Genomic DNA, 23,751 nt, shown 5'->3' with positions numbered 1-23,751 from the left:
CACCGGGATTTCACTTCCAAAGTCTGCCCTGATACTTAAGCAGTAGTGAAGGATTTATCAAGACGGAGGGTGGTGCTTTTATGAAAAGAGGTCTACGTTTCAGAATTGGCTGAAGCCCACTGGAACTGCTTAAGGAAGTTTAAGTGTTAATAAGTCACATAAGCATAAGAGAAACCAAAGCCTTTTGCTCATTAAATAATACAAAATAATGTGATGAACATAAACAGAGGAAAAAGCCCACAAAGATTTCTTTTTGCGGTTTATTTTCAATTATAATTTTTGGATAACCAAGCAGCTCTGTATGGAGAAAGCACAGAAGAGTAATTCTGGCACTTTAGGACAGTACATTTTTTTTTCCAGAAAGTTTTCTAGACACATTCAGTCCACTTGCTCGGCCTATAGTCCATTTAATGAGCATGATTAGCTCAGACGATTCCAGAGGAAGCTAACAATATATACAGTCAATGAAACTATCTTCTTGGCTACTCTGGGCCCTTTAAAATGTCTTCTAAGTCTACCCTGGCTAAACAGAATCCACAATATACATGATAGCTACAGAATACACTGTACTGAAATGAGAAATGCTCAGCACAAAAGGGACTCTTGGCATGCAGCTTAAAATAAAAGGTAGAAGTTCAGAAGTTTATAAAATCCCAAACGGGGTCAATTAAAAGGAGTTAGCAAAAGAAGGGACTGTTCATTGTTACTGTAAAAAAGGCACTTTGAGTAAATGGGACCAGAATTGGAGGAATCTTAGTCGACACAAAGTTCAGTTTGGTTTCATAAAAAGGCTTCAATGCTAAGGGATGCTACTCAAGTTTCCTGCAGTTTTACATTAAAATAAATTGCTGAGTAGTTTATAATAAAGGACATAAAATGTTTACAACCAACTTGTGAAATTAAGAAAAGCATAGTATAAGCAAAATATTACTAAAAGCAGCAATGCATAGCCTTTCATTGAGATAATGCACAATTTTGGACACCATGTGTCAAACTCTTGTTTTTAAGATACTTTCAGTAGCATTATCAACATAGAATTAGCCTACAAAACAAAAGCTTTACCAGCTCCTATTCTTAAGGAGATTGAGGTCATAAACCAACCAAAACGATTTGTCAGTATTTTCAACATCCTGGATGACCAATATCAAGTATATGAAATAACAATCACACTCTTTGTTCAGCTATCTCACCAGAGGCAGCTGCTAAATCAGAGGAATGATTTTAATTCTTTTTCTAACATTTACACAGTAATGCGTTTAAGTTCTTTCAAATGTTGCTCACCAGTTTATTTTTCTCTTTTCTCTCCACAAAAAAAAAAAAAAAAAAAAAAAAAAAGAAAAAAAGAAAAGGGAAAAAAAAAAATCAAGCACTTCCACAGAAAGAATATTTGGCAATTTTATACTCCACTGAATGGTGGATTTTCACAATAGCTTACTTCAGGTTGAAAGTCATTAGTGGTCTTTCCTCTCGTTTCTGCCAAGGACTCTTCTTATCTTCACCTTGGTCATCTTCCTCATCCTCCTCATCCTCCTCCTCATCTTGACCTGACGTTCCATGCTCAGGACTAGTTAATGGCTCTGGTTTGGTATCCACAGTTCTCGTTTCCTCCTGCAGACTGGGCAGCTGCACACCACTTCTCTTACTCGTGCCCTCCAGTAGGCATCGCAGAGCATTGTCCTCAGGGCTACAAACCGCCGTTCCGCACTCGCTGCCACTTTGGTCCATATCATCCAAATACACAAGTTGGGTGTAAGCTGTGCTATCCGAAACCTTCCGCTCTCTCTGCTGGTGCTCTTGCACTGGTGGGTGACTCTGTGGTGCAGACAGATGATCTCCTCTTCCCTTTCGTGCAGATTTTGGTTCGTTCATGTCGACGCCAGAGTCCAAACTGGCATCGTTACTCCCATTCCTCCCAGCTCTTTGGAGATCAATGTACGAATGTCTAACGTGAGCATTTGAGCGTCCATCTAGAGAAACGAACCACGCTCGAGGATGAGGCAATGGCTTTCCTCCTCCTAATTCCATCAACGCCTTTTCTGTAAGAAGCTGCACTTCGCTGTTCATTTGAGCCAGGGATGCGTCATTAAGTGAGGCGGGGATGGAAATAGATTCAGACATGGAAGCGTTTTGTTGACTCCACTCAGCTGCACCTGCATCTTGCAAATGTTGTTGAGATATTGCTTGTGATGTCAACTGTTGGGGCTGCAACTGCTGTGGGGGGTGTGGAAAAAGCCGTGCATGAGGATTGGGAAGCTCAGCCTGAAGTCTTTCTAGATCAATGGGCTGGTCAGCGGGGACAACCAGCGGCTGGCTAACGAAAGAGTGCTCTGGTAATTTCATGTAATGACCCGGAATCACCAGTGCAGGCAAAACTTTTCTGTAAACACTGTCATTAACTTGGTCAACAGAATTGCAGCAGATTAACTGACCTGGTCGAGGGAAAGATGTAGGTCTTTCAAGGTGATCGACCGAACGAGACATCATACATTCAGTAGGTCTGCAGTCCAGCAGCTCTTTTTCAGGAGCTGAAGGTGTGGGGTATATTTGTTCCTGAATATTGTATTTACTTCCAGTAGCAATATGGTTCATAGATACTTGAATTTCTCTCTCTTGCTTTTCAAATAAAGGCTGAGATAGCATAGCATTGTAACTTCTCCTATATTCATCTTTGACGGGGGACTCATAGCCTTCAGCTGTTTCTGTAGATTTTCTTGTCTTTAAAGGAAAACTATCTGCTGATTTGTGGTAGTCTTTTCTCAGAGACCCGCTGGGAGTCAGGTCATCCAAGGAAATTCTGCTCTTGTCTTTCTCCTTGTCAGAGAGCAGTTCCTCTCGGGAGCTGAACTCCTGGGAAGTACTGAAGGAGTGTTTGAGCATAGGTGTATGCATATCTGCTTCTCCACTAGGTGACACCATCTCCATGTGGACAGCACTGATTAATTCCTTTGCACCTGAGTTTTCAGTGTGTCCATTGCTAGCAACAGAGAGCCCGCCAGGAAATTCTGACTCACGGCGTGAAAATATTAAATTTATATGGGACATAGAGGTTGCTTGATCCTTCTTAGAAGTGTCCAGTGCTGTGGGAAGTTGCAGTTTCTTATGATGCTGACGAGGTCTTAAACATTTTCTTCTATAAAAGCCAGTAACAAAAGAGTTACACAGTTAGGACTACTGTATGCAGAAACAAGTACAGCAGGTGTGTGTTAAGGGGAGGCTTTCAGGCAGTGATTAGCGATGGGGGGAACTGAGCTTCTATTACTTAACCTACCAATTAAAACCTTATCTTAGCAGCAGGATAAAATTACAGAGCAACTTATGTCAGTTGCAAGCATCTCAAGCACCAAGTACAAATTGGAGCAAAATGCCTGCAGGAGGCATATACAAAATCAGTCGTTAACATAGACTTGCTGATAAAAGTTGAACATTTTTTTTAATGCAGGACTGATTTTAAAAGGTCAGTTGGCAAGTGCAAAACAGGTACAATTGCAGAGATCTTGGACCAATACCTGTTTTTGGATATGAAGTTTTAGAAAACACAGGTACAGATGTGCACATTCAGCTTTCAGATTCCTTTAGCTACCATGCTACCAGAGACAGGGACTGTATGTGCTGTAAGTAGCCAGGAACACATGAAATCTGATTTCAATATTTCTTTCCTTTTCAGAAATGCTTTCTTTCTTTTTTTATTCTAAGTACAAAAGTTTAAGCTTTTAATTTAATGAGTACAAAAAGAGCTTAATTTCCAGCATGACCTAAGTAACCAGGACGTGAATCTTACCTGCAATAATACAAAAGGAGACACAGTAAGACTAGAAGTATGAGAGCCATCCCTCCTAAAATTGCCAAAAGAAACATGGTGTGATAGCTGGTAATGTCGTGGGTTACAACGGGACCTGGAAGGCCAGAAAAGAGAGTTTAGATGTGCAACAGCCTGCAAACAAGAAACGGAACAATATAAATAGAGAGGGAAAGCTTCCCTGGTTATCAGGATGCTAAGCGAGCAACACTGCTGCTCATAGCCCTGGTGCCTATTGAGCAGACCACCTCTGAAGAAGGGAGCAAGTTGTGGAGAAAGCGTGTGCTGGTTTTCATGACTGCAAGTCCAAATAGATCATTCTGTGGAAAAGCAGTTAGTTTAAATGGGAGCATGCATCAGTGAATGCTGCCTTCCAGGTCCTGATGCTGACACAGTGCACTAAAGCTCTCATCACTGGAGAGAAGTCATCACTGCATCTTCCAGCACTGTAATGCACATAGCAGCACTGTAGCTAACAACTTCTCTCCAACGTTTGTGTTGCTTTGCACTGATGAGTATGTACATTGCAGTTCAGGATTCACTGGAAGATGTGTTGGTGCTCTTTAGTCTAGGTCAAGCCAGCCACGTGGATCTTCAGTAGCTTAAAAAAGCAAGCCACTTGCAAACCAGTGTTGTAACTCCAGGTTTCAATAATGCTTAGCAAACGTTCTGGCATACAAAGAAATGCACACGCGTGGACAGCATCTCTTCACAATTATGCATGTGTAACTCTGTTGGTTTGTAAAATCCTCCTCGTGATTTTGAAATAAAAGCCCAAATTTCCATCTGTTGTTAATGAGGTACAGCACCAGCTGACAGAGCAACATGCATGTACTGTGGAAGACAGCAAAACTGAAAAACATTAAGGTTCTAGATCATGAGGTTTCTAAAACCTCATTTGTGGATCTTGAGTGGTCTGTAGAGCCACTGCTAGGAACACAAACCTCATTTTTGTCCATTTTTTCAGATAAGAAATCCAAACAGATTCAACAAGGAGACAAAATAAGTGAAAATACATTAGCCTAATTAAAAGAACATCGACTAGCTTACGGTTGGAAAACCTAAATATTTGTACGTGCTATGCCACTACTACCCTTACATAATTGATTGATAATGTGGCTTCAGGAGATTAAGTAAAAGGGAGAAGAGAAAAATCATTTGAATTTTTCATGAAAACGTTGCTTTCATTGGAACAAAGTGTTAGGAACTCTGATCTAACTGTCAGAAAGAAGGAAATGGAGAATACGAGCTGAAATTCTGCCATACAAGATAAACTGCAAGGACAAATGTAGGCCTTCTCCCGTCATGAGTTACAGGCTGCCTTCTAACTAAAGAATTCGGGGGCAAATGTCATGACTGGTAACTTCCTTACAAGCTGTGGCATTTGCTCAGAGCAGCTACCTTCTCTTTATGTACAGTTATTTTGCAAAATTCCATTACATTCAATGTGATAGTGCAGTGCAGATCAGGATAAGCTATCTAACCTCTGATCTACAGTATATCAGCTGAATATTCCATCAGTTTCATTTAATATAATCTTAAATAACACAGGAAAAGTCCCAAATCCTCTACATAGCATGTACTGACTACATGGAACATGCAAGCAGATTTTAGAAACAGAGTTTGTTTCATTGGTTAGATATAGTTTATTTAGTTTTGCACAGCCAAGACAAGAACGTTTTCATTTCTACTGCTTGGCTTTCATCCAGAAAACCTAACGCAGAAAATCTCTAAGAAGAAGAGTATTTTGTTGGATTGATTTATACAGAAGTTATCTCTGACTTGTCATGGCTGAAGGCAAGAAACTTAAGGCTGCCTCAGACAGGAAAAGGGAAGAGCAAACTGCAACATTAATCATCTCTGTGGGCACAGCAATACATGTAAAACACAGTTCAAAAGTTCTAACGTTATGCAAAGAGGCCTGCAGATGGCAACCAGTAAGCCCATCTACCAGTGTCACTCTGCTAATACACTTTCTGCAGCTTCTACCCTATGTTATTCATGGTATAAATTAACTAGTCATCAAGGTGATGCAAAACCTAAGTCATGGCAACCAGCATCTCCAGTATATTAAAAAAAAATTACAATCAATTAAAGAGTAAACTTCTGACCCAGGATGATGTTGGTTTTGGGTGAACGCATTAATTTGGGAATTTTTGTACAGAAACTTCGTAACAATTATTTTTCTGTCTGCTGGATGCACCAATGCACTGATGTTGCACTTCCCCTCGTTTTCTAGCAATGGCTCTACCAGGCAGTGGTGACAAACACATCAAAGCAGGAACACTTTAAAAAGCTTTCCATTGAAATGATTCAGAGATTAGCATACTCAAAACAATTCTGGAGCACAATGTTTGCCCCCCACATTCCCCAAAAGATTTTAGCCCTTTACTTTCAGATTTCTGCTTTCTAATAATCCATTATTGATCAAGCTGGGGCATCTCAGATGAGGTCATTCTGAAAAATATAAACGTTATATATAAATAAATAATTACTCAACGTTGGACATACCAGTGAAATTCAATTCCTTCTTACCTGGGATAGTAGGTGACATGGCTGCAACCCAGTAGCCCAGCTGGGGGGCAATGTAAGTCCAAGTCAACTGATTTCCTTCCTGTTGCACAAGTCCCAAACTACTCTTCAGCCACGTCCCTGTAAATATAAAGGTTGTAGAAAGGCATTGCACATGTATCCATACCTTCCTCTGCAAACAAGAGGAAAACCAAATGGTAACCTATGGATGTGCTTTAGGAATTGCACACATTGCTGTCTAGTTGGAGATCACAGCTTTCTGTTGCTGGCACTTGAAGACTCCCTGTGGCCTTTTCAGAAGGTCTGTACACAAAAAAGCACTTGAAATTAAATAAAATTCAAAGTTTCCAAAAGAAGTTACGGAATATCATCATTATTACATTCCACTTCTTTGAAGAATTATATTCCTGGAGCTGATAATATGTGAACAGCAGATTTAAAAACTATGCCAAGAGACAGCACAACTCTTAGACCACACATGAGTTCTTCACACCACCTTTCTATCTTGTGCACTGGCAAGAGATCAAGAGATGGAAAGACAAAAGAAAATTCCTCCCCCAAATGCCAGTTTTCTTGTACTGAAAACAGGCTTATGCATGGCACTTGCAGTATATGTACAAGGTTTCATCTCTTTGACTCGGTGACGCTAGTCATTCCAAGCATGTATACATCAGAAAATTCTGTTTGCTTGGTAATGGATGATGAGTTTTCTAAAATACGTTTCTCAAAGGAAATACAATAGATTTTTTAGAATTAGCAAATGTATTAATCATGATGTTTAGTCAGCAGACAGCTTTACAGCAGTGTGTTCAAGTTAACAAAACTCTTAAATAATCCAGACTGAAGACCTGTACTAGTTAAGATAAATTATGTTCCAATAATTGAGCTACAAAAAACTTTATGACAAAATCAGCTGTTAATCTCTTCTTGTAATTGATTAAGACTTTTGATTCTGGGGCAATGAGAGAAAGAATCACTTTGGGCACTGGCACAGGCTGCCCAGGGCAGTGGTCACTGCCCAAAGCGCCAGAGTTTAAGGAGTATTTGGACAGTGCTCTGTCATTAGGTTGGAATTTGGGATGGTTCTGTGTGGAACCAGAAATTGGACTCAATCCTCGTGGGTCCTTTCTGACTTTGGACGCTCTATAGCTCTACAGTATTAAACATCCCTTATGGCTGTGCACTGCTGAGAGTTAAAGAATCAGACTGCAGATAACAGACAAGCTACCCACATGGGTATGTGTGACAAGTTTGCCCAGCTGCAAGAAAACAGGACTGAGTGCAGGAAAGATCTGAGGCATTTTCCAAAGCTGCAGTCCTGGCAGTGAGCATTGCACTCATGCTATTAATGCAAGTGAGATAAGGAGGTTCTCTGCATGCTTTGGTGGCCACTACCACTACAGCTAATGTGCATGCAGAGAACCAATGCCTCAGCACTTCTGTAGGATCAGCTGTGTACTGCTGTCTGAAGGGAAGGCAGTGCCCTTACCTTACTCAGCTTCAAATGCTCACTGTAAAGATGAGCTGCATCTTGCACTCACAATCACCTTTCTTTTAAATAGTCTCCTGTCTGGAGCTCCTGAGTTTTTTTTTTAATCAACTGTCACTCAGGACTGAGCACAAGCATTACGTGTGTGTCATCTCTACATCTAGCAGTGAATGCAAACGCATGGAGGAATTATATTTTTTTTTTAATACCACTGAGATCTTGATTATTTCCTCCATGGAAATAATTTCTTGGATTACCGTCTGTGCAAACCCTGTACATGTGAGAATGACTTTTCTGATTATTTCTTCTTCACTGTTGATTTGTCCTATATAAGTATACCTTTAAAGACAGCCATCTTTGGCTAATATTAAACCCATCTGAATATAGTGAAAGGCTGTTCGAAAAATATGCATTTAAAAGGATTTCTAGATCTATGTGACCATCACTGCCACATACTGACTCTGCATTTGAAACCAAGCTGAATCTGTGACCAGCAGGACAAAGAAATTACTGACAATCTTCTGTTTTTCAAGTATCATTTTCAGTCAGTACACAGTAGTAATGACTTGTTACTTCATCCAGAAAGCCATGCAAGACATGTCATGCTGATTCACAGAGACCAAAATCTATATGCAGTTTTGCTTATATGGCATCCATAAACATTGTATGAGAATACCCTGACACAGCTGTTATTTCACCAAAAACAGAACTGAACTATCCACAGTTGTTTGTGGGATTTTATAGAAAAACTAGGAACATGAGATTCATGTTCTTCCCCTGGATGGCCACTTTCCCTGCAGATCTTCTACCAGTGCACTTTTACAGAATGTGTCATACCAACAGCCCTGAACACAGCTGAAAAATAGCCCATAGGGTCACTTCTATCTCGTGCTTAAATGCTGTTTGGGAAGAAAATGCCTCTAAACTTCAACTCCCCCCCTCCCCCCGCCCCCAATAAATTCTGTGGACCAAATAATCCAGACTGAAATAGTGAGAAAACTGCTACTCCAGACACAGAATAGGCACCAACTATTCAAATACACAGCTATTCGGAAGAAACATTAAGAGATTCAAAAGTGCTGACTGAAAAGAAGAATGCAAGGACCCAGCTGATGCTCATCGTGCTACCTCCACTTCTTTTACAGTCTCCAAACCCTTCCGATTCACACACAAAGAAAAGACATGCATATGTAGCACTGCAAAGTTCACTATCTTTGTAGTCCCTTTTTACAGTTACCTCTTTCAGCAGAAGCTATTACCGATTTCTTCACTAGGGGGAACTGGTGTCCAGCTTGCCTTACTCACATCACACAGCGTTCCAACGAACAGAATCCCTGTAATGCCTCTTTAAAAGTCTTTTGCTCAGTAATTCCCTGCCAGCATAATGCAGCGATCAAGGAGCTATCACAGGCTGCACTCTTATCGCAGGGAGCAGGGCTCAGCTGCCATCCTGCCAAGCAGCAGCAGCTCAGATTGCTCATATTTTAGAAACAAAAGGAATCCCAGTATTTGCAATGGAAACAAACAACAAAGTCAACTGCACAAGGTCAGCTGGGTTTCATGTTTGTCTCCTGCTCACTTAGATCACTTGTTTTTGTTAACCACTGGATACACTCAAGGAAATGTAATGGTTGTTATAGCACTTGTGAGAAAACTAGTTGCTTCCCTCTGCTACACATAACTAAGTTTTAAAATCCTAAGAGATACATCCAGTATTGGATACCCTCAGAAAGTTGTACGAGGTTTGTGTTGATCATACCCTACAGGTTAGCATGTGAGGACAGCCAGAAGAGATTGATTTTTTAAGTGGCACTGACACAAGTTCCTTCACCAGGGCAATGCCAAGGGTGGGCGCCTGGGGGACACGGGTAAACAATTCCATCATCTGCCTTTCTTAATACTTTCCTTGTACAACAGTTTGCTAATAAGCTCGCCTCATGCTTCTGCCGTCTCTCACCTACAGTTCAGTAATAAAATAGCATCCTCTCACATGGTAGGATGAGGAAAATGAGGAATTCCATCTTCACAGTGGCAGCAGCAGAACAAGACTGAATGGAAGCAGCTGAAACACTGTATTGTTTCTGTGTGTGCTGTGCTGTGCTGTATCGTTTCTTATATGACCAAATAGCTGGAAGCCAACACAGTATTATTGGAGGGAAATGACTTCCAGTATTGTGCAGTACTCTGCAGGTCCCTCAGGGCATTTCCAGGTCTCTCTCACATTTCATCCTTCATAGGTTTCTAATATCCTGGTCACTTTTCAGCTATCAGTAAACACCAAGCAGTGTTCTTGTAAATCTCCACGAGCAATACCTCATCATAATGGTTAACCTGGCACCTTCTACCAAGGCAAACGCAATCACTCTGTACTAGTCATACTTGTAGCATTTCAAGCTGCTTTGATGAAGCACCCATTCACTGCTTTGCAGTGACAAGAATCAGTTCTTTACTGTATCCTGGATTCCTCCACGCAGCAGGAAACACAATGTTCTCCTTCTCCAAAAGCACAGCTAACTGTCCTCTGTGTCCTCCTGTACTTTCTGGTATGCAGGAGCGAAAACTGAGAGGCAGACAATAAAGAACTTCCATTTTGTCCTCTCCTACCCACTGGCTTGCAAAGAGAGCTGTATTCATCTCTTCCGTACAGGTAGGACTACAGTTGCCAAAGAGTTAAGCAGAAACATTTAGGAGGGAAGAGAGGTCTTATCTCCCTGCATGGCTAAGTATTAGGATATTTTAATTCATTATTCTCCAAACATTCTATACCATCTACTTCCTTTTTCCCACAAGTCAGAACAACAGATTAGCTCTACTGCTTGCTCAGTTAAATACAATTTGTAGCAGTAGTTAAGTAGTAAGCAATATGTGATTATAAACAAAAAACAGTACAAATGTAATGGAACTGATAATCTTTGTTCAAGATTGACCCTGTAGTTCCAAAGAAAACATACCATTGTATCTTTGGAGCAGAAAGAGCAACGTTAGTATGATTTGTCAGTGCTGCATGCCTTGGGCGAATTTGCCATCAATTCTTAAAGAGTGTCTGGTGCTTCATGGAAAATTTCTATATATAGACACATTCCTCCTTATAGATCATTTTTACATTTCTCTTCCACTTTTTCCTCTATTACTGCTCAGAGTAGCCAACATGCTGATCCAGGACTCAAGTCAGGGGAGCTGTCTACTGGCTCAAACTAATGGTAGGGGGAGAACAGAGAAGTTAAGTTTTTTGATTTTAACTCTTTCCTCACACACACACAATATATACATATATATATATACACACATATATGCATATAAATTACATTTAGTATTACTGACACTGGAATTCATGTTATCATTTAACAAATTTGTTCTTAAAAATCTTTTAAAACAGCTGCCAGCACTCCTTCCTACATTTAACTTAAAATGAAGGCAAGAAAAGTACTACCATAGCATAATTCATTTATCACAGAATGGGCTGGGTTGAAAAGGACCACAATGTTACTCTAGTTTCAACCCCCCTGCTACGTGCAGGGTTGCCAGCCACCAGACCAGGCTGCCCAGAGCCACATCCAGCCTGGCCTTGAATGCCTCCAGGGATGGGGCATCCACAACCTCCTTGGGCAACCTGTTCCAGTGCTTCACCACTCTGTGTGAAAAACTTCCTCCTAATATCTTACCTAAACCTCCCCTGTCTCAGTTTAAAACCATTCCCCCTTGTCCTGTCACTATCCACCCTCATAAGCAGTTGTTCCCCCTCCTGTTTATATGCTCTCTATTGGAAGGACACAATGAAGTCTCCCCAGAGCCTTTTCTTTTCCAAGCATCATTAACCATCATCAGTACTACCAAGAATATAAAAAATGAGAGGACTTTAAGAGAAAAACAAATTTAAAAAAAAAAAAAATCAAATAAAGCTGATATTCTTCTGGCTGAAAAAATACCCAAATATCAGAGACAGGTTGAAGATTTCAGCAGAACAGCAGAAATTGGTTCTGCTAGAGAGAAGTATTACTTTGCAGCAACTTTGATTCTTCTGTTTGGCTCAGACCACTTTCCAATGGGAGCAAGAGATTCCTATCCAGAATAACTTCAACATCAAAAGGTTTTATATTAGATCTGCATTTTAACAAACATTCTGCACTAAAAAATGTCTTTTTGTAATTTAATTTAGCTTACTTCCAAATAAGATTGAAAAACAGCACAGCCTGCCCCAGACAGGCAGCTACTGCAGAAAATCCTTTACAGAAAAGCTCTTCTGGACTATTTCTTTACTCAATCAGGTCACTGCACGTACGGCCAGTCCGCCCAGAAAAGAGATGTCCTATTGTCTTCAAAGACTCTATTCAGTGTGACAGCTTGCTGGCTCCTGACAGCACGAATGGGTCTGCTTTTGTAGTCTAGATGCATGATGCCTCTGAACAAGACACTACTTTCATAGATTTAAAGCTCGACCCTATTATTTTACATTAATCTGTAGTGAAATCCATGGAAACTCTGGCTTCCATGTGTGTGACCGTGCACGCAGATGATCACACGCTGCTCCATCTCAAGTAAATGGCAAACTTCCTAATGGCTTACGTGAGGCAGGACTGTGCTTAATGCAGGCAGAACTGCCACACACGGCCATCTGCTCTAGAGAGACACATGTGACTCCCATTAAAGTCAAGAATAAAGGAGACAAATGCCCCTCTTAGCCCTGTGTGCTGACTTCAATGGGAGTTTGCACACTGGCATCTGAGCACAGAACTCAGCCCTCTGGGGGAATGTGCAGCATTGCTTGCTTCGCATTAACCTTACTAAGCTGAGCGACTCAGAGCCTTCCAGATCGTTACTGCTGACTTCTCCTTACTTTGACTGTGTACTCTTCCTATCAGTGATCAAAATGATTCTGGTAAATGACAGAGTGCTATAGTCAGCAGTTCCTCCTAAGGACAGTCATAAAGTCGGAACACCACCAGTCTTTCAATTTATGGTAGCTATGGTTTCTTCTCCATAAATTACTTTTCCATGTGAGCATTTGCTAGGAGCATTTCCACTGACAGAATACTGTTAGCTTTTTACTTTGCTGCTTTTAAACACCAAAAGGTATCAAGCAGGGAACCAAAACCGCACCACTTACAGCACAAATTATTTCCTTCCAAGAGGTCTGACAAATCAGAGGATTTAATTAGCCGGAGAGCAAATTAAGTATAATCCCATTATATAAATTTATTTTTATTCACAAGATTATCTTCCACAGATAAAAGATCCTTGGAAAAAAAACACAGATGCTTTTAACAGTTCTATTTAATAGTATAGATGTTTTAAACATTTTCTAATGAGGAGTGTTTTTCTTTCAGCATGGATCCCCTCTGTGATGTCTGTGCTGTCTGGTAGAAACGCCCTCCTTAAGCAAAGATTCATGGTGAAAGGGAGGTGTATGTGTCAAAAGGAATGAACCAGGTTATTATCAGACTGTCTGTGGGACTGCAAAGGATATTCAGAACACACTACCAGTGTTTCTAGAAGTAATTGATTTAGACGCTTCCAATGGCAATGTTATTATGGAGAGTTAATCAAGGTCAAGTTTGTGAAAACAAATTTTTGAAGTATGTTCTGACATTCATAAATTGTAGCTTTTCATTCTACCAGTTGAAAGCTGCTTATCGTGTTTCTTTTCCTGGCAGAAGATCACCTCTAGTCTGCATCTGCATAGCAAGTTTAACTACAAAAGGATGGAGTTGTTTGGTTTTACTTTTGTTCTTCTAAGAAGCTAAAAATCAAGGAAATGGGCTGAAAATGTCATTCTTGAATATTGGCAGAGATTACTCTCCTCCTCTCCCTCCCCCCAATACATATGAGCTTAAAAATTCTTAGTATTTCAGTTAATATTACAATTTTGTTTTTGGAGTTGCTAGGCAACATCAAAAAATAAATGTCCCTGCTCTAAGCTCATGCCTTCGTTATTCTTCCACTGCTACAGAATTTGTAACTCAAGCCTTCCATGGCTCAGTTCTGCTATTGATTCAGCAGCACCATCTTTATTTGGTGTAAAGAAAACACACTTCCAACATATCTGGAAGATTTTTGCAAAGCCTAACAGTTCCATTTGTTAACTAATGGCTGTGAAGCTTTGTAATTTTTGCAACATCTACTCATTTTTGCATTAAATCACCTGTCAAGTATTTAACAAAAGAGCACGCAGTTTTCATTATATAATAATTTTAATTCTGTCAGGGGAGAAGGCAGGTATACACTGCACTCTCACTTCAAGAACTGCTTGAAGTGCTTTGGTCCTCTCGATATTTCCTTCCAGAATGCCAGAACAGAAGTGACTTGTTAAATAAAATACTTCCATACATTATTATTGCTTAGTAATTGTATTCCAAAAGGGAAAGCTTGGTCATGTTTGCCAGACCACCATCCTAGGCCAATACAGTACCTGAAAGACGCTGCCTTTAATTCTCACTTTCTCACATTATTAATCACTTTCAGTCAGCTACTGACAAAATTACTAAAGCAATAACTAAGGATGAGTCAATTCAAAACAGTACATGCCTTTTCTTTCACTCAGCCACACACCACACTCACATTTTCAGGCTGGCAGTGGAAGCAGAAGCACCTTGAGATTTGATTTGCCATCCCTAGGCTGCAGAGGAGGGCTGCCCCACATCTTCCTCAGCTTCTTCCAGTCCCACTGAGACACTTCTCTCCTGATGTTCCCTCCTGCTCTGCACTCCTGCCACTATTCCAATTCCTCTCTAGCACAAAATTGCTTACTTGCGCAATTGCTGTTCTCCACTAAATGAATTCTGATGTCTATCTTGTCCCACCTTCTACTGCATGACTTCTATAGGTGGAGCTACAGAGCTATCTGTATGATACAACATCCACCATTAAAACCTGTTCCCAGAAGCAATGCTTCAAGTTTTATTTCCTTGCCAACACAGAGGTTGATTATTTGCACATACCAAATTTTGGCACCACCGTCTGCTTCATCACCACAAAATGCCATACCATGTCTGCTCTGCCACCACTCACACAACTCAGACTGCACAAGAGGTGGGAAGAGGATCAAATAATCCCTTCACATCACTTGTACATTTAAAAACACAACATTCATTTAAAAACAATGTACGCATCAACAAACAAACTCAACCGCCTCCTCTGTTGTGCTGCACCTCTCCAAAAGGCCCAGTGAGAACATACCTCAGTGAGCAATGCTGTGAAGCACTGGGGGAAAAGCTTCTTTTCCTTTCGCTGCTGAGCTCTCTCTACCACTCTGTAATTATATCTGCACCTATTATGTAGACACTGTATATGGTGTAAAGCTGGTTTGGTAGCTGCCATTTCTATGGCAACATGAGATACAAAGTTCTTTGAAAGCAGTTAAAAATCTGTATTCCTCAGTGGATTTAATTTTTAAGAATAATCAAACCTTGGCAGTTGAGATAGAAAGGAATTCAAAATCAAATTGTCAGGAAACTTGCACACTATGCAAACAGTATAAATGCCTACTTTGTGGAGGCTTAGTTTTTTCCATGCAGTTTGCAAATGGATCTCTGTTATCAGTGAATATGATCTAGAACCAAATGTTCTGGATCTGGTTCTACTGCTTGTATTAAATCCTGACTTTTGGGGGCAGGGAACACATTCACTGTGTTCATAATAATAATGCATTTTTTTGGTGGGACTCAGGACAGCACAAATGACAATTACAGTAATGGAGTTATGCACATTTCTCATGTAGCAAACCCAGCAGAACCCACTCAGAAAACATGAAATCCCAGATGGCACAAGCAGCCGTATGTAGTCCAAATGCAGTCCATCTGAGCCTCGTTCAGAGTCTGCTCTCATACCCAGCATCAGATAGCCCACCAAACAAGACTGCACCTATTTCTGTTAAATTATCCTATGTCTGTTGTGCAGTGTATGAATGTGGTGGCAGTGAGAAGTTAACTCCATCTACAACAAAAAGGAATGCATTGTATTTTTATGAAAATGCAAGTCATCCTGTTCTTTGGGAGGATTCCTTTTACCACCAATGCAAAATTTAAATGACCTTTATGAGTCATCTTATTTACAAATAATAGACAGGTAGATGTACAGATGCTTACATTTTCTCCCTGACTGTAGCTGCTCCTCTTCCCTATGAGTGCTATGAACAAAAATCAAGCATCACTTCACCTACACGATATGCAGCAAAACTATATTCCAGTCAAAAGGTTCTGACAGTGTTTATACATTCACGCAACTTCTTTTGAGCACAAAAAATATTATCTTCATTTTGCTAAGGAACAAGCAGGAAACTTTGACTCTACAAAAATCAATGGAAATTTTACCACTGAAAGCAGTACATCACCCACAAAACAAAAGTATCAGACTTTCCAGTGTATTTAGACATCTATTACAACCTTAAATGCAGTCAGAAACCACTGACAAAGCACAGCAAGAGTACATGAAGTATTGTTCTTTATAAAACTAGTAAGAGCTCCCCAAGATACTCTTCTCCACATTCTGTAATCACTTTACATAAAACATGGTTGAGCGTTCAGGCACTGGAGAAAACCTCCTCCTCTGTGAAGAAGCTAACAACTTAAACACAACAAGGTCATGCCAAAGACTTACACCAAGAGTTTGGGGAGGAGCAGAAACAGAGAAATAGTATTCTGAACTTCCCTTACACATTAGTACACAAAAAGGAACACAAATTAAGGAAGGAGGAGACAAAGGATGGAGGTTTAACCCCTTCACACCACGAGTCCTTTGCATCCACTGTTGGAAACAGCGTTGAAAATATTGTCCTGTTTCTTGGTAGGATTAAGAATCAACCAAATGCATCAGAATTGTCACTGAATAACTGATGAACCCTATTTCTGTATTACACACTCTGCATTATGTGGTAGTATTTTAAAGTCCTTCCTACAGCTCCAGACATGCATCTACAGGCAACATAATGTCTCCATACCACGTAGCATGAAACTGAGAACTTAAAACAAGGAGTCTTACAGTGTTGCTTACTGTTTCACATGAAAAAGCAGCACCTTAGCATAAAACAAAAACCATTCAAATGGTGACAGAACGCAGCTGAACAACTGCCATGTTACCCAGCCTAGCTGGTGGGAGCTGGAAAACACACAGGAGGTACCAACTTTCATTCCTACTCAGACCTGTGGTATTCATTCCAGTGCTCACAAACGGACAAGGCTAGAAAGAAGTTCTGGACAACAATCTTGTGTCCGGGAACAAGAAGATTAATTACATTGCCATAAGTCCTACTGACGTCAAGGCAAATGTACAAAATCACAATTCCAGCTATCCGTTTATGGATAAAGAAAAAATAAAAGCTTTTCATCCTCTACAGATTTTGAGAGACATAAGACAGCACTAAGAAAATGAAAAACAAAAGCCTCACTGAACAACTCTGATGATAAAAATGAGAATCTGCATCTCTTCCGTTCAAAACTTTGCGTGAATGATGAAATAAAAGCACTCTTTCAGAGCTGCATGGAATACGAGAGAGAGGGGGGCATACCACAGTGCAGAAAGATGAAGCTGTATTTTAGTGTATGTCTTCACAACATCAGTGCACCTACGCCTGGCATTACCAACACCAACACTTGCAGCAGAGAAAAGTGGCAGAGTACTTCCAACACAAGAACAAGGTTGTTAGGGTCAATACCACTTATTTATCCTAAAACTTCTCCATAGCATAGTTAATCGCTGTTTATGTCATTAACTATTCAAAAAGGTACTACGGCTTTAATTCCCGCTATGCACACCAGGCACTGCTAGGCAGTAAGTTTGTTTTGTAATGAAACATCTCATCTGGAACAGCGTAAAGTAGATGCAGCACCTTGTCTTATTTTGATGTCAGCCTGCTTTTTCTGGCTGTTTCACCAGTGCCAGTGGAGACACCCTCAGCCTCAAGCCCCTCACTCTATAGCCCTTTCTCAGTGAAAAACTGGGAATTACAATTCAGATTGTTTACGGCAAACATCCTAAGAAGCTATTAATTATATTTAGCTACTGCAATATGAAAATATGCATAGTTTCTGTAGAAACCATGAAAACCTCTGCGCTTCCAGTCAGACACCACTGCATTTATATCAAGTGCACCATGAGCTCAGCATAATGTATGTGATTATAAGAATTCAGACCCATTCCTATTACTTCTGTCCCTTTCTCCGCTCTCTTCTCCTAAAAGTGAAAAAAAATCTGCTTTCTAGAGCAGAAATTATACTTGATACAGTAATGATGACAACCACATGGATTCCGAACAAAAACAATGGCCTGCACGAACAAACGCCCACTGTACTGCAAATACGCCAGAGAGAAGCACTGCATTATTGTCTGGCAATACATTCATGGTTTTCCATCTCTGGCATTTACTCAATTTTCAGATACAAGTGTGAAAATTTAAGCCGCTGAAAAGCTATTAAGGACAGACCACAATGTAATTAGCTCTGAAAAAAACAGCTCCTGAAATGAAAGGCAAAAATCAGAATAATGAGGTTAGAGGGCCTATCCCTGACAAGGCACAGAGCTGGCAGTGCAAAAGGGTTACAATAACTTACTTGCCTGGTAAGCATTTCTCCAGTATGAAGCCATCCCAGTCACAATCCAGCCTCCTTGCTTCAGATTCCAAGCACAAGAGGCACAGAGTATGACAGGGTACCCCCCTGTCAGTGCTACATATGGCTAGTTTGACAGCCCTTAGGGTGCTAATGCAGCCCATACAAGATAGAGTAGCTGCTCCACTTATTAAATTAGTCTGTTCTAATTTAAATTGGTTGGGATGTGGCCAAAATTCTGCTAGAACTGGCATGCTGCAATCAGGGCTTAAATAAGTCTTTGTTCATCATCTTTGGTTGCATGGAAAGATGCTTACTTCAGCTGAAGTGTGAGCCGGAGCCTAAGGATAATGTCTTCTGTACCTTCCTCTCCATGAGTTTGTGAAGTTAAGTGGCCTGACAAAAAACTTGTTTTGTTCAGTAGTCCTCATACCTTCTCCTCCCTACAACACAAGTGATCCGTTAGTTTATCATGAACTTGTGTCCAGACCAGGAGCCTCAAGCTGCAGCAGTAATTAATTAAACCATATTGATCTACACTACATACTAAACACTGCACACTGTAGGGTAACTAGCTCTTTATATGCAACAGTAAAATACATCCATAGTAAGAGAGAACTTTTGTGGCCCACCGCAGGGGCATGGAAATTTGGCTGTAAATGAGAAAGCTCCATAATCAAAATCAGAGGGTTTTGACCAGCAGTGAGTAACTTGCAGTGAGGCAAGGTTCAGATGTAACACAGCTGGCAGGAAGGATTAGGGATGGACTGTTTCTTACAGAGAAAGTAAACGTGAGCCAGTCTTACCAGCCTTGCCTTTAACAAGAGAAAACAAAATACTTTCTAGAATCACAAATCAAAATCAGTGTCAAGCAGAAGGTAAGTGAAATGCACTGCTAGGGCACCACAAGAAAACCAACATTTCCGCTGTTAAGGGAAACTCTGAATCCATTTATCACACACTTTTTCTACTACCCAATTTTGTGCTGTATTCAAAACTACTCTTTATTAAATCCTACTGCTTTACTCTCTAATACAACTGATTCCCGACAAGTGATTTATCAGGCATGGTATTTGAAAAAAAGCCACCTACTTCAGCAAACAGAGGCAGGAAGGAAGCAAAAACGTTATTTCCTCTTTCACCTCTCTCTTCCCCCCTCCCCTCCCCTTCCTCCAGCACAATGGTTTCAGGCTGGTTGTTCCACTTCTGGACGTGATCACACACTGGCTCAAAACCCGTGCCTTGCAGGGACAAAGCCCCATTGATTATCTGCACAACCTCACATTATCTGTTTCCTTTTTCTTCCTCTCTGCCTCACATCCTCTGCCTTTCTACCTTCCAGTCTTCTTTCTTGACTTCTTTTTTGTAACAATCATCTGGTATTACTTCAGAGGACGCAGTGAAATAACTGTGGAAGTGGAATTACCAGGACAAGACTTAAATGCTTGGTCCTTTACACTTTGAAGGTATAAAGAAGGCCAGCATAGGATACTAGCTAGCAATGGAAAAACAAACCCTTATTTAAAAAAAAAAAGAGAAAGACTAAAACACAGATTTCAGGAGAAATCCAGCTCACAATAGCAAGATACCCTGCAGTGTAAAAACTGGACAGCATTTTACAGATTATACCAATTAGGTATTTTGTCATATCAAAGTGTTTTAATTCACCTACACGTACTTTCCTGATGGTATTAGTCAATCTCAAAGGGATTTAGAAAAGAAGTCACTATTATATTTCCTGTGTCAGACAGGAAACTGAGTGACAAAACAAGAGATGGACCAAAGGTCAAATAGCTGACTGGTGGCAAAGATAAGACTAGTTTCCATTTCTCCAGACTTCCAGTTCAATACTGCAGCTGATACAGTTCTCTGTTTCTCAGTGTCTGCCTGAAATCAAGTCTCTCAGGATAGTTTTATGTAAAACATTTAATAATTTCAAAATGCTACGTTTATGAATTTTTTTGTCAAGAAGTGGCACAGAATGCTACTCAAGTACATTTGCACAAATACTACATACTGCTTGAATAAAACAACTCCATCTTCTCTTCTTTTAGACAGAAAGCATACTTTTTGTACACTCCAGTGAAGACTTTACTATGTAACATAACATAAGACAACAAATGTTAGTGAGACATTAGTTTCAGATAAATGAAGCCTTTTAGGGAATCATAATTAAATGTGACCTACCAAATTTTTGGTCAAACCTCCAGGCTGGAACGTGTGCATTGTGCTTCAAGTTGCTGTTTGTTGGCAGAGGCACTGTTACGTAGATGGGGCCATTCACTGGGACTGGAGTACCATCACTGCTGAGAAGATGGACGCTGACTGCAGCGACAGGGGTGAGGTCATACCTTGTGCTGTTTCCTGTACCAAGAGAATGAACGAAAATTATGACTACAGACTTTTCCAAAGTTTAAGACATACCCATTTGGCTCAGCACCACAGCACCAAATTGATACATTTCTCAAGGGAAAGTAGCATTAATCTTCCCCACATTACAAAACTCAGAACCAACAAGATGCATATACTTCAGAATTTTCCAAAATCGAGTGAAAAATACAGAAGATTAAAAAATCACAACGCAAAACCTCCTGAATATACTTCTGAATCTTCATTTGCTGTAAAATAATAAATACAAGCATCACAGACACAATTACAGGAAAAAAAAAATCTCAGCACCTTATTTGTATAAACCGACATTACGACACTCATATATGCAAGGACACTGCAAACATGATTGCTCATGTTTAACAATGCCACAATATATTTTGTCTGGTCTTCCACTGAGATAAACCAAGATAAATGGATTATTAGGACATTACTTTATGTATACAAGATAATAATTATTCTTTATGTTTCAACTGTATGCCAGTGGAAATTACTTCCCCACACATGATTTAAAGAAATATTATAACCCTGCAGGTATGTAACCAAATGAATCGATGACAGGAAAAAAATAAGGAAGATGTATGTATGTATTCAGGGGAAAAATAGTTTCTGGTACTGTTTAACCAAGATCTGGAGCTCAAAGCAATAGCAGCAAAGACACAGACCGTTCAGTTCTGCAAGGGCTTGAGCCCATTTGAGCTCACACTGCTGCTAAAGCTGCTGCCTGCCCGCAAGTGCTGCACGCTTTGGTTGTGCAGCTGCTGATCTTGGCACAGGGCTAATCTTTGTCTGCAGGTAAGGAAAGGAATGGGGGCGTTTGGTTGACAGTGAGAGATTACACCCTGCCTGTAACCCTGCCACTTTATGCCAGTAAACTGCCTGTAAAAGCACATTTTTGCCCAACACTCATCTGTCCATCAGCTACACCAAGTCACAACAAGGGGTCCTCAGGAACATACAGCATATCAGTGCCAGTCCTCATCAGGCCAAACACATTCTAGACACCAGTGGGAAAGCAGTAAGACATTTACAAGACCTCGTAACAGACGGCTTGTAGAAATGGCCCCTACCCAAACTGGATGTCCCCAGTGACAGCCAGCTCAATGAAGTTAAGACACCACCAGCAAAGGGCAGAAAGAGTGGAGGTGGCAAAAAGAAAAGAAGACAGAACTCCTCAAAACCCCCCAAAATTTTAAATTCTTTGAATTATTCTAGAGACACCAAGCTCAAGACATGGGAAATAACCATAAGTAAGTAACTGCCTGTGGCTTATCTACTACAGCATCTACTCTGACACATCTTTCCCACATTTCAAGGACAGCATTCCACAGCCAACAGGCCAAGGAGGTTTGGAAGCAGACCCAAGTGCACAGGTCTGCTTTGATCTCCTATAAACTGAGGAGCAGGAGGGCCTTCCAGAGGGCCTGAACTGCCACCTGAGAAAACAGGTGCATGAAGATGGCCATATAAGAGAACCACAGAGGTAACAGAAAAAAATAGAAAATAAGGTCTCAGAATTCAAATACAGGACAGGGGAAAGATGCCAGCCTGCCCAAGAATGGATATTATGAGCTCCAACAGTGCATGGTATCACACCTCTACAGCCATACAACATGAAGCAGAGAAGAGGGAATTGGTGGGAAAAGTTGTTCCTTTATTCAGTTATTTAATCCACTGCCTCCCTGTGTACCTGTAACTGCTGTCTCACTGATGCCTGCCCCCAAGTCACTGCACTTGGGTCACTGAGCTTCTCAGGCAGTATCAAAGAAATAAATTCCTCTTGCTAATTCTTGGTCACTTTCTAGCTTACACAGATTCCTAGAGACAAAAGTGTAACTTTAGATTTAGAAACCTTTAGATAAAACTAAAACTAGGTTATATTTTATACTGTATTTATTTTCAGATAAGGAAAGCTTTGAATTTTGCTTTCATTCCTCTCTTGATAAAGCATACCTGCCTAATATGAATATCCAGCCCCAGAAATGCATCCTGGTGATGAAACACTGCTTGCATCTTTTTTACTTAAGGAGCACTCAGCCTTTGCTCTGTACTGGGCTGAAGTTACATTAGGACATGAAGTTTCTGAAATCCAGGGATCTTTGGCAAGTAGAAAAAAAATCCTTCAGTTTGCCATCCTGTACGCTACGTAAATGTCCATTAAAAAGATGAATTTGTCCCCTTTCCATTGTGAAGGTAAATTAAAATCAATGCTTATGAAACTCTCACATGCTGTAAAACTGATGAGGACATGCACAGATTAAATGGGAATGGACTTCAATAAATGTCAGCTTTCATTTATTTGTTGCCATTTTTGACTTCTGGTGACCTGTAAAGAGCTCTAAAAAACATCAGAGGAAAATCCACTGTGACTCAGACGTGACACCCTACAAACCCAGCAGGAGAAATGATAATTAGCCAGCTTTGTCCGTTGCTGCATGCAAGTTTTCACCCAGCCTGGTCAAAAGGATATTTTGTGAAGCCATCCTACTGTTCTCCAGCCAGTGAATACTACAGAAAACAAGCTAGCACTATATGGACTGATCACTACTTTCAGCAAAATGTTTGAACATCACGTTTGGAACATGGTTGGTCATGCAATGAATTTTTACTGGCCCATGTTACTACCTCAGCATCCATTTAGGATTTTGTAAAAAACTGCTGAACTCAGACAAAATGTTTTAGTTAGAGCAACTGTAAAGTCACTCTGGATAAATACCAGCCAGAGAACTGAGCTGATTTAAACAAATGAGAGAACCTAGTTCTAAGTCTACAGACGTACAAAGAAACTGTGATAGAACACAATAACAAACCATTAGGTAGAGGGGCAGCATTCAGCAAAGTTGGTTAGGAATTCTACAGTTTTTTGCATTTTTCTTCCTCCTTTGGAACAGAAAATTTTAAATCCCCAACATCTCATCTTTTATTCCTTCGAAAGTTTTTCAGGTGACATCTTTACCATGTCACTCAGAGATGAAGAAAAGGAAGTCAATCCAAGGTGAGGACTTTGT

General features: G+C 40.4%; 1 protein-coding gene across 3 annotated transcripts in view; it reads right to left on the bottom strand.

Moving 5' to 3' along the window:
* Positions 1–1,308: 1,308 nt before the first annotated feature.
* FAM171A1 (family with sequence similarity 171 member A1) overlaps positions 1,309–23,751 on the bottom strand; it is an 84,466-nt gene continuing 62,023 nt past the window's right edge. For all 3 annotated transcript variants that reach the window (XM_048950987.1, XM_048950986.1, XM_048950988.1), the window contains 4 exons: positions 20,543–20,719; positions 6,332–6,448; positions 3,779–3,893; positions 1,309–3,130 (listed from right to left, as the gene is read on the bottom strand). In XM_048950987.1, coding sequence (XP_048806944.1) covers positions 1,432–3,130; positions 3,779–3,893; positions 6,332–6,448; positions 20,543–20,719 — 2,108 coding nt within the window. In that variant the 3' untranslated portion in view covers positions 1,309–1,431. The remainder of the gene's footprint in view (positions 3,131–3,778; positions 3,894–6,331; positions 6,449–20,542; positions 20,720–23,751) is intronic.

Source organism: Lagopus muta, chromosome 7, assembly GCF_023343835.1.
Source record: "Lagopus muta isolate bLagMut1 chromosome 7, bLagMut1 primary, whole genome shotgun sequence".
In the NCBI taxonomy this organism is placed as follows: Eukaryota; Metazoa; Chordata; class Aves; order Galliformes; family Phasianidae; genus Lagopus; species Lagopus muta.
The sequence above is the reverse complement of the archived record's forward strand: the minus strand, read 5'-3'. Positions and strand labels throughout refer to the sequence as shown.